Consider the following 12,247-nt stretch of genomic DNA (forward strand, 5'->3'; position numbering starts at 1 on the left):
AATATTTTCCAATTTCCTGCAATAATGACCCACATATGACAGAAGAAAAACACTATCTTCTATATTGTTAATATTCTACAGCTGCAAGCTTTGAACATTTCCTGTGAATTATTTTTGAAAAACAAGGCCAGTTTACAAAACATCTACATGATCAAGCCCAAGGCAGACAACAATTCCATCTGGAGTTCCACCAAGTCCAGACACCAAGTATACGCCAAAATGCACAAGGCGCTGCCTCCGGAGGGAAGTCTGAGCGTGCCCAGACACAACCATACTGACTCACCCTGACTTGCTCAGCAATTAGAGACCTCCACCTATGTGGAGGTTCTGAGGATACCTGTCTAAATATTCAAATATTTTTCCTCAGTGCCTATGGTAGTGTTTAAGAGAAACAATCCTCCTGAGAATTCAGCCTTGAGAAGGCTTTTCATTAATTAATCTAGGTATGGGATTTTTTTAGTTACTTAAGTGGGTGCATTTAAATACAAAAAAAAGTCAATAAACAACCTCCTCTTTTGAGCCTTATACCTCCTCATAGTATCTACGCTCCTCCTCTTCAACTTCTCTCTGGGCCTTTTCCCATTCCTCTTTCAGCTTGTCCTGCTCCTTCTGATACTTCTCCTGTAAGAGGATACAAATACAGGTAAATTCAGAGCATTCTGTATTAGAAGTAAATTCTGCAGTATCTCCACAGTGAAAATGGACCTGCTAAGAGTGGTCTAATCAGAAATAGGATGAAGTAGGAAGATAAAAATTTGAAACATCCATGGGTGTCAAAAAAAGCTTTGTTTCCTCCTCTCCCCGCTTGTTTCTAGCACTTACATTTAACACCTTCAAACCACGAGGAACCTTTAACATATAAGAAGTTTAATTTGTTAGAAGTTTTAAAATCTTTGCTTAGAAATGAAATTTATGCTCAACAATTTCAATAATTCCTTGTTTATTACACAGTATTAAGAGTTCCAAAAAGCTATCACACACCTCTAAACACTTGGGTGTGGGTTTTACATTAATAACTTTAGCAAAGTAACATACAAACAAGCAGGTTTTGCAGATACTGGTACTAATTTAAGAGAGATGGCAACACAGTTTAATGAATGATGAATACCTGTGCAAGTTTAAAAGAGAAATGAATAGTGTGTAAAGGTTTGAAGAGGGTAAGCTTATAATTAGCTAAGTAGTTTATTTTCCTCCTTGATGGAATTATTCCTTCAGAACTGTTTTCACACAGTTTTGCATGAAAAATTATCTCAAAGAGATCTTTAAAATTGTTTGATAGAACTGGTTTGAATATGGGGAAGAACGGTGACTTCCATATCCCTTTTACACCAGTTCCAACTTCTGTTCAAATTAGAAACCACATCTGCCTAATCCAGAAGAGATGCGTTCACTATTGAGAGAACACCCACATAAGCCAGAAAAAATTATGAGAATTTTACATCATTTTAAGAGGAAACAACCATATTAGCTAAAAAGAAAGAATTTCAAGAAAGCAGTAGAGAGACACATAAGTCATTCTTAAAAGATGAAAAGGCTCCATTTTATTATTCTCCATCCTTTGACAGTTGTTTGCTCTTCTGTTACATGAAGGGAAGATATGATTTATTTGGGACCAAACCTAATTACAGATTCAAAAGACACTACTGACTGATGGGGAAATTCCAGTTCTCAGGGCCGCTGCACTTCTCCCAGCTAGGACACAAAACCAGACTTTTTACAGCTTACTCTACCACTAGGCAAAACCAGTGGTTGTTTTGAGAGGGTTTCCCCCCTCACGAAAAGACCCCAAACCCTTTGTGTCCAAATTTAGCTTGATGTTTTCCAAGAAGAACCTGTGAACAAAGCAGAAGTCTACAAAAATCTATTAAGACCATCATTTTAAAGAAGAGTTGCACAGGCATCAGGGTCAGCAAAATACCAGTCTTAAGAAAGAGGCTCCAAGTAATTAAGTCTCACAGTCTATCCTCAACATACTTTAAATATAGTTGAGGATCAACATTTGGTTTAACTCCGCCCTGGAATGCAGAACTAAGTCCTTCTGGTCTTTCCAGAGAGTGGGGAAGGGAGATGTTAACAGTGCCCAATCCACAGAGAATGTGTGGGTATGCTCATGTTCTTATTCATCTGCCACAGAATGCACTCAAGAATCCACAGAGGATGTGGAAGACATGACATGAAATGCCCAACCTTTGTCCAAAGAGACAGTTCAACAGCTGAGCCACATGGTGGAAGAAATGTAGTTTCTTCCTTACCTGAAGCAAGCGTTCTTGCTCATGCTGCCACCTCTCCTGGCGCTTTCGCTCTTCTTCTGGATCCCAGGACCAGAAATTGAAACGCTTGCGTGAAGGAAAACCAAGCTATTAGACTTTAACACTGTACTTCACCAGGCTACCAAGAAAGCTGCACTTCATCTGGCCCACCCCCGGTGGTGATGTTAAAATGGGAAATTGAGAACTAGATAATGGTTCTCTCAGTTAGCAGATAATATTCTTAGCTTCATTGACACTTGGGATTGCACACAGGTATCTAAATGATAAAATAATCATTTGGTTTGCAAAGAAAGGCTTGGGAAACTTCAACTGGAGGGGAAAAAAAGGAAAAAGATCTTAAAGAAAGCTCTAAGCAGCACTGAACATATCTGTAGGCACTCAAATTTAAAGAAAATATCTATTTTTTCTTTTCTATAATCTTCTGCGCAACATGCAAAGCAATTTGTGATTGTAAAATATATTCTCTCATTTCATATGGCTGCCAGCACAACAGCCTATAGCCTTGTTTTAAATTTTTATCCATAATGAAATAAAATCTCAGGCTTCAGTAAGGATCCCATTACATGATACGTTTACGTGTTTAAAATCCTTATAATCAAGGGCAATTTTAGACACTTGATGTCATACTCCTTTCCACTAAGAGTTGTATTAGAAACCAATAGGAAGAGATTATGTCTATTTTTAAGTGACAAGCAGAATATTAAATACTGTGTAATTCAGTGTGGCATTTGTGGTGGTTCGTGGGTTTTGGGGTTTTTTTTCATTGGGGAGACAGTTCAATTGTGGTCTCTAATTTCTATGCATTTAAAGTAGAATGGATAACTTGGAGTTACATATTATTTTGAGATTATGAAGCTTTAGTGGTTCCAGCAAACCAGTACTGTATAGCTAGCATTCCTTCTGGACAAGGGAAGAACACACAAATTCCAGATTCAGACCAGGTCTTGACTTGGGTTGTATTTTTTTCTCTCTCATTTCCATGAGAAAAAGAATTCTTATTCTGATTTGGAGATGTTACAACACAGTTTGCATAAAATATTCACTTCTCGTAAAAAATTCATACCTCTAAAACAATGATGCAAAAAAGGTACTCACATTTGATTTGTCACCACTATCAGAATCGGCTATTAAAAAAAACAGAAAAAGGAAAAATTAAATTCAACACAGCAAAATGTGCTTAGCCTGCAATTAAAGCTACATTGTATCTGTATAAGAAAGCTTCATGTTAGTTTCCTATTTGCTCCCACAACCAAATGCAAGGACGAATCGCAAGCAAATAAACCAGAAAAACAGATTACACCCATCACCAACAAAACTACTTTTCATCGGGGCATAGAGGAGCACGATATTAACTAACATCAGGTTCTACTCTACCACTAGCTAATGCCATCTACTTCTGGCCACAGACGTTAGCAGTGTTCAGACTTTGTTACCTACTTTGATCTGCTTTTCCCTTCGTGATTCAGTGCAAGGAAGGAAAAAGCACAGCAAAGCTAAAAGGATGGGACTACACTATTCAAGAGCCACAGTTACGAAAAGAACCATTGCCATTTTCTATACAAATATCTATGAATTAGGTTGATTTAAAGAAATTGAGGAAAAGGTATTTACAGGCAAGTGATTTCATGTGGGTGCCTGAAACCAGAGCATCACAACAACGTGCAACCCAACAGCTCTTTGTCAACTGTGCAGCAGGAATAGACACTTTCTACAAAAGCGAGAGGTAGAACAAGTCCCCGTGATCATCAGCTTTCACCCCAGCCCCACATCTGAAGACACCTATGACTGGAGGCAGCAGAAGGGCTGAAGCTGGTCTTAGCGCCGCATTTACCTGACTGCGAGAAAAACTGTGAGCGCCGCCAGTTGTTGCGAACCCTAAGCGGAACCGTGGCCCCGCGGGGCGGCTCTGCAGGCAACGGCACGGAGACAAAACAAGAAACACAGCGCGGTCAAAAGGCGATGAGACTCTCAGACCCGAGCTGCCTCGGCCACGAGAGGGATTTTGACTACAATTGCTTTGGCCCATCGCAGCTAGTTTACAACAGACCTGTAGATCACATGGACTGCCCGTATATAAATGCTACTGTTGAAACATGGACCTAACCTCATGTGAGAGCTCCAGCAAACCAATGCTAGTCACGGGCAGCCACCCCTTCAAGTTTTTGCATGGTGCTTGCATTCATTCCTATTGCAGATACACATTTTAAAGGATTACGTGATCCTTTCAGCACTTTACGTGCTGTGAACACTAGAGAGCAGCCAAGCGTTTCAGCATCACTCGGAAAATAGGTGAGAGACCCACAATGTTACTTATGTTCACATTTATTCATGGCTAACATAAAATGATGTTATTCTCAAAGCCTGTTTGGAAAGCAACACCCCACTTAAAACAAGTGAGACATCTATTCCTTTTCAGACAATCCTGTTTTCTACAGTGGATCACCTTCAGTAGGTTCAATCTTGAAAACACTAGGATAATCAGTATATTACCTATACATAAACTAACAACCTAGTAAGTTCTCAGGGGGAAGAAAACTTCAGGTGATTTTTCTCTCTCTCTTTCTTTCACAATACCTATGTATATGCGTCTCTAAACCAAATGTAAATCAAACTACTAAACATTATCAATCTCAAGCAAAACTTTGTCATGAAGGCAAAAAAAAAAAAAAAAATTCTACTTTGCAAGAACTCGTGATGGGCACAGGTCAAAATGAGGGATGTGGCCAGATACGTGTATTGTTCATCTATGAAAAGCAGCTCCACATGAGCAGCTGAGTGCAGAATTTATCTCCAGAAGTTTTTATTGTGAGATAAAAACCAATTGCTAAGCCATTTTCATCTGTGAGTAGCAGTACTAATAAAATATAATACTCATTGACATAATACAGCTTTTATTGCTAGGCCATGTAAGTGCAAGATAGGGCTCTCCCTGTCCCCCTCTGCTGTGTCACAATTCTGCTGTTGTGTTTAAGGGGAACAGCCAGAAGAGTCCTTTGCATCACAGAACCCACACTACCAGTATCAGTCAGATGCAACTAGAAAATAACCATTTTAGCTCCAAAACCATCCAGGTCATTGATTAGGCACTTCTCCCTGAACACCACACACACATATCCAGTTACCGTCCAGCTGAGTTCTCCAAATGCTCTTTGCTCACCTTGTAGACCAGAATTCTGCAGAGTAACTTGGCTGGTCTCAGGTAGTTTCTTTAAAAATGGTAATACTACACTCCCCTCTTGCTCCAGGCCTTTTGGCTTCATCACCTGTTAAGACATGTGGGAGAGAAAACAGCATTCAAAAGTCAGCAGGTTCAATCAAAGGTTAACTTAAACCCTTTCTACTTATTTTCTGAATCAACATTATCAAAGATGAAGCCTCTATCTCCAGAATTACAACATGGAGTTGCAGTACTGTAGTCCTGGAAATAACCAGTAGCTGTTGGTTGTTGACATTCACACTGCCCTGCACACCAAAGCTGATCCTAACCCAGGACCAACATCTAACTTACCTGACAGAGCAGTATGGTCATGGCCATTTGTTACCTCTGCCACCACCTGCACTTCTTCAGCACTTCAAGAGGACTAAGAGGGTAAGCTCCACTGTCTACACCTGGATACCCTGCCCTCCCAACACACGGTGGGACTGGGGTTTGCAGGTTAACTTCTCATTTCTGCTCCAGCCAGTTTACAGGTTCAAACGCTACAAGCAGACTCTAGAGAGTTCCTTTGGAGGGGGAACTCTCTGATAACCATAGGATTTGCCACAGAAACCATCCTCCAGGGTCATTCCCTGGCAGATTGTTTTGAATGAACACGTGAAGTGACATTATAGAATCATAGAATCATAGAATCGTTTAGGTTGGAAAACACCTTTAAGATCATCCAGTCCAAACATTAACCTACACTACCAAGTCTACTCTAAGCCAATCAAGGGTAGACTAGACTAAACCATGGCCCGAAGTGCCACATCTACCCATTTTTTGAACACTTCCAGGGATGGTGACTCCACCACCTCTCTGGGCAGCCTGTTCCCATGCTTGACCACCCTTTCCGTAAAGAAATTTTTCCTAATTTCCAACCTAAACCTCCCCTGGCGCAGCTTGAGCCCATTTCCTCTGTATAGAGAAAAATACCAATATATACCTCTATATAGAGAAAAATACCAATTTGCACAATAAACATTTCCATGTGAGACCTTTCTTTTTTGTTTTGTTTTCCACTCCCTCCCTTTCTTGCCTGTACATACCTCTGGTGTAGCAGCAGGCTCTGCTTCCTTCTGCTGCTCCATTTCAAGTTTCTTCACATCTTTCTCACTTGAAGCAGCTTCCTCTGAAGGGACAGGACTGGGAAGAAATTCTAATCTCTTCACAACAGGGCTGGCACAAGCTGCAGTTGACTTGAATTGCTTTTGATCTGAACCTAATCCACACATACAAGAAATAATGTTGCAAGGTTAAGACATCTTTTCAAATACAATGTAGGCCTATTTCTTACAATCCGATTTCTCACTGGATATACTGTGAGCCCACAAACTGGATGTTGTGGAAAAAAAAATCTTTCTTCAACACAGGCAAAATTAATCTCTCAGAGAAGACAAGGCTTTAAGGGTGAAATTCACCTGACAAAATGTAGGTATTTACACTTGACTTGGGCATCATGGGACACCCTTCATGGTTAACAGAGACAGAGAGGAAGTTCTTGGGGAAGAGTCACCTAAACTACTTCAGACACTCCTCTTTGGCTGAGATGAGCTGTAACCTACAACGTGCCTACTGAGGTATAGATCTCTTTACTGAAGTCATGTGATGAATCTTATCCTAAGATGCTACCCAGACAAGTAGCTATACCACAATTAATATGGTCTCACTGTCAGCACTGGAGGACATTCCAGCTTGCCTGTTCCCACTAAACCATGGCAGTCAAGCATCAGACAGCAAATTGTGCTATCAGGAAGCCTTGGACTGGAATAGCCAAGTTGTCATTCAGTCCTTAAAAAAACCGAACAAGTTGATGCTGGTTTACAGGAGAAGGGACCAGGAGCACACAGGCCTAGAGCTGAGGATTGTGACAGCTAAACTACTCTCAGCTGGTACCACCATTGGAAGCACAGCAGTTTCCAGCATCTTAGGCAGAGCACAAGCACCCAGACATCTCTCTAGCCTCCTAAAGCAGAATCTCAGCTTCAGATCCCATCCCCTCTCCAACCACGGCAGCAGGGGCAGCTTCCAAATGTACCTCGTTGACTGGCTATGAAAGTGAGCCAAGAAAGAGATGCACCTCAAGGGTCCACTAAGAATGTCCACGTGAGCAAAGAGTTGCTCCTGCTGCCAGGCAGATGCACACCACTCTGAGGCAGCTGCCACACCATTAGTGGCACAGGGGTCACAGCATGGAAGTATCTGGCTTGTACTGAACAGCAGAGGAGGTTTCTTATTCTACAAGAAGGTCACACAGTTTGGACTACATCTATCCCTCCAAAGCAGACATAATGAAAACCCATGTTCCTTTACCATTTCAATTTTTGCAATGCCATCTCAGTTTTCCTTGCCAGCCAATATTAAACTTTGCTATCAATACTTAATGCTTAGCATTTCTTACAGGTGTGGAGCCTGACACAAGGTGGCTTTGTGATTTGTAGACAAATATCACCAGCTCATCACTGCTGACTCTTGAGAGGAGAATTTGGTTGGTTCACCACAAGACTGCAGCTTCTACATTACCTGCCAGGTGCAATTCAAGATTGTTAACCTCTGTGCTTTGGCATCTACGAGCCAAAGTAATTAAGTCAGCTGATGAGCCCTTGCTAACAGCCCATGTGCTTCAGAGTCTTGCAGCACATCAGGAAAACGCTGGATACACTTCTCATCTTGGGGGAATGGTACCCCATTGATGTTTGAGGGCAAAGCTTAATTGTTTAAGTCACATTTATCCTAAACAAATAGGAGCATTATACTTATAAGCCAACTACAGCCAGAGGTCTCATTTAAATACCTACTTCAAATAGTACTTTTTACTTACCCATACCAAGCTGAACTTTGATAGACCCATTTTAAAAAATGAACAACAAAAAAAGGCCATGAACTTAGTATGATAGCAGGCAGTAGCTAAAATGCCTACTCAAAGGTAACGTTTCAGAAAAATCCTTTTGAGGAAAATAGCTTCAAATTTTACCAGCAAATTCCTTTCTCCAGGTTAGGAATCATGCATAAAGGCTTTAAAGCAGAAAATCAGGACTGTGCACAATATTGTCCATTTAAAGCCCCTACGAGGACTAAGCACCCCTTCTTATTCTCCTTCCCCACTTCTTAATGTCTTGGGGGAAAAAAAAAAGTGTTAAACAGAAGCTATTACTGACTGATAGATTCTGCCCTGATTGCTCTGTGCTTACAGCACACTGTGGCACCAGCTTTTCATGCACACAAATGGCAAAGCAGACAACTCGCATCCCAGGCAATGTGCAGTCAGGTGTGTCATTTCAACCACAGAATGACAGAACAACCCAGGTTGGAAGGGACCTCAAAAGATCATCTGGTCCCACCTTTCGTGGGAAAGGGAGCCCGGATGAGATTATCTAGCACTCTGTTCAGTCACACCTTGAAAACCTCCAGCCACCGGGACTCCACCATATCCCTAGGGAGGTGGTTGCACTGAATGATCGTTATTACTGTAAAAAATTTCTTTCTTACGTCAAGATTTCTGACCTCTTCTGCATTTTCTAGTAAACCCTCTTGGTGCCGCTGCAGCTCATTGGACTCCTGCTGCAGGCTGGGCCTAAACCCCAGCCCAGGGTGGGCAAGGGCAGGGGCCAGGGCAGCAGCAACAACCCCAACAACCCACCTGGGGACGGGCACGCTGGGCTCGCAGGTCCGGCACTTCCAGGGCTAGCCTCGACCTGCTTGCTGGTGGCTCTATCTGCTTCCACTGGGGAGGCCTGCAGAGAACGATATAGTAGAAACACAGTGAGTACGGTGGAAATAAAAGTATGCATTAATTCCTCAAGGCAGGACTTGCTGCTTCTTTGTAATGTGTTTGAACCAGACTGGTTCAGAGCTCAGCAGAGAGCTGCGGAGTACGTTTCGGAGCAATATATGCCACTCAGGTGTTAAATCAGTGGGCTTTAATCTCCTTTTCAAACTGCTCATCAGCAACCATCATGCAGTTGGGTTTGGAATAGCTCCTATAAGCTTTTAAAATTGTACGGTATCTCGGATGGTGTTAGCTGGAGATAAGCGTACCTTTTGCCCCTAGTTTCCTCTTCCAGAATAACACAAAAACGTATGCATTAGTGAATACATAGCACATACTAGGGTTTTAGAAGTGGCAAAGTAATTAAATATTTCCTTTATTTCATGGTTGTCTAAACAATCTGTTATCTGAAGGGAAAAGCCAGAGTCAGTATTAAAGGTAATGAAATACTTGAAGCACTATTAAGAGAGGATTGAAAAAATATGGTGAGAGCATATCAAGCCAATAATCCAAATCCCTTTGAAAAGCCAGCTTCCTGACCCAGGACAAAGCTGTGGCACAGCTAAAACCACACTGTCAAAATAAGGGTAGCACTTCAGCTGATCTATTTAGCAGCTTCCACCACACATCCACTTTCCTAGCAAGCAAATCAAGAAAAATCTGCAGCAAACTGATCAGCCACTGTACACTGCTTCTAATGCATGAAAGATCTAGAAAATGGCACATTCAACAGAGGAAAATAAAAAAAAGCAGACTGCTTTTAGACATAAAAAGTAACATATTTCAGAAGTAGTCTATTGTAAATTTGTTTTCCTGTCCTCCTCCCACCCCTCCATCTTACAAACAGCTGCAAGGGAGGAAATCTGATGAAATTTCCTCTTTTCTGGGAGCAGGATTTGGACACCCACCTTCTGCATGGATCCTGTCTCCCATCCCTGCAGACCCACATGAGCCTATAGCCCCTCATCCATCCATGCCCCATGAAGAGGAGACCTGGGCTCTCACAGCTCGGTCATCGGGGACGTCCGCTGGCAGTGCCAACACGACACCAACACCTGGGGACACACTTTGGCTCCGGAGAGCTTTGCTGTCGGCAGTGTTCGGGAATCCCTGCCTCTCTTCTCCTCTCTGGAGGGAGGCATGCTCCAGAGAGAGGCAGGGAACACATCTGGGAAGATGCCCTGCGAGGAAATGGTGGGGACTGGTATGGGGCCGTGGCCAGGGGCAGCAACCCAGGCAAGCCCAGCGGGCAGCGAGCAGTGCCGGGAACAACAGAAGGAGCCCCCGGCTGCCAAGGGCCGTGCCGCCACCTCGCAGCAGGATGGGCGCCAGATCACAGCCACGAGCCGCTGGAAGTGGCAGCGTGTCTCCTCCGGCGCCTGCTGGGGCTGGCTGCCCGCCGTCCTCCGCATCGCCTGGCGCTCTCCACTGCACCCTCACCTCCGCCCACCCGAATCCTCTGCCCCAGGCAAGGCACGGGGACACACAGAACCATTTAGGTTGGAAAATACCCTTGAGATCATCGAGTCCAACCGTTAACCTAACACTGCCAACTCCACCACTAAACCATGTCCCTGAGCACCACGTCTACACGTTGTTTAAATACCTCCAGGGATGGGGACTCAACCACTTCCCTGGGCAGCCTGTTCCAATGCTTGATAACCTTTTCAGTGAAGAAATTTTTCCTAATATCCAATCTAAACCTTCCCTGGCGCAGCTTGAGGCCATTTCCTCTCATCCTATCGCTAACTACTTGGGAGAAGAGACCAACACCCACCTCACTACAACCTCCTTCCAGGTAGTTGTAGAGAGCCATAAGGTCTTCCCTCAGCCTCCTCTTCTCCAGACTAAACAACGCCAGTTCCCTCAGCCGCTCCTCAAAGGACTTGCTCTCTAGACCTTTCACCAGCTTCGTTGTTCTTTGGACACATCCCCCTCCTGCCTAAAAGCAGTTCTCAAACTGGATGAGGCAGAGGGTGAAATACACACTCCAAAAAGGCAGCATGGAAAGTCTGAGGACCTCCTCTCCACCACGTCCACCTGTGAGCATGCCTATACCAAGAACAAACAAGGCACGGAGCTCCCCCTCTATGCATCACATGCTCCAAGGAGGGATGGTCACTGGAGATGAGGCGCAGGCTGAAAAACAGGCGCCAGAAAAAGGTTCCAAAGACTGCAAGTCCTGTGCCCCAGAGATTTGCCCCTTGCCATTTCTCCCATACAACCCACCTCTCCCTTCCCCACCCCATCCTCAAGCCAGCCTGTGTGTCAATGAGAGCTTTCTCACTGAAAGCCCCAGCAGAACACTGCTACTAAAGAAAATGTCTCCTTCAGCCTCAGTTCTGGCTCCTGACATGACAGCAGCCAGGGGAGAAGCTACTGGAAACACTTCCCAACCTTGTTCAATGCAGAAATAAGTATTTCTTTCCTCCATGAGGACAGCCAGGCAGCATAACAGGCTGCCCAGACAGGCTGTGCCATCTCCATCCTCGGAGGTTTTCAAGAGTCAAATGGTCAAGCCCTTAGCAACCCAGTCTGATCTCATGCCTGATCCTGCTTTGAGCAGAAGACTCAGCTAGAGACCTACAACCTGAATTATTCCGTCATTCTACAACCTACAAACCTCCGTTAAACCCAAACAAATAGCTATTATTGAGAGCACAGGGTTTGCCCTAAACAAGGTAGATTTTAACTGGAAAAGCAAGAGGCACCTACCCGACAACTCTACCCGCTGCTCCAAAGCATGACTTCTTCCAAAGAAATTGTTGCAAATTTCAATTATTAATGTTGATATTGTTATTATTTTCGGTAAAGCAATGTAACTCACCCTGCACTCTCCAAAAGCAACGGTCCAAATGGAAAAATTAAAAAAAAAAAAAAAAAAAGAAGAAATTCACTTTCATTTCAATCTCAGAGGCTTTAGAGCTATAAACAGTGATAAACTGGGGCCAATACAAAAAGTGTTAAACAGCATTACATGCACCCAGGGAAGTCAAGTCCCAGTGGCAGCCA

The 12,247-nt window shown here is 43.3% G+C and overlaps 1 protein-coding gene across 1 annotated transcript in view; it reads right to left on the bottom strand.

The window, feature by feature from the left end:
• LIMCH1 (LIM and calponin homology domains 1) overlaps positions 1-12,247 on the bottom strand; it is a 70,751-nt gene that overhangs the window by 13,371 nt on the left and 45,133 nt on the right. Inside the window, exons 16-22 of the mRNA XM_075709130.1 lie at positions 9,107-9,200; positions 6,516-6,688; positions 5,428-5,533; positions 4,102-4,176; positions 3,366-3,394; positions 2,253-2,336; positions 529-621 (exon numbers count right to left, since the gene is read on the bottom strand). Of these exons, the coding sequence (XP_075565245.1) occupies positions 529-621; positions 2,253-2,336; positions 3,366-3,394; positions 4,102-4,176; positions 5,428-5,533; positions 6,516-6,688; positions 9,107-9,200 (654 nt within the window). The remainder of the gene's footprint in view (positions 1-528; positions 622-2,252; positions 2,337-3,365; positions 3,395-4,101; positions 4,177-5,427; positions 5,534-6,515; positions 6,689-9,106; positions 9,201-12,247) is intronic.

The sequence above is a fragment of the Pelecanus crispus genome, chromosome 4, assembly GCF_030463565.1.
Source record: "Pelecanus crispus isolate bPelCri1 chromosome 4, bPelCri1.pri, whole genome shotgun sequence".
NCBI classification, from domain to species: domain Eukaryota; kingdom Metazoa; phylum Chordata; class Aves; order Pelecaniformes; family Pelecanidae; genus Pelecanus; species Pelecanus crispus.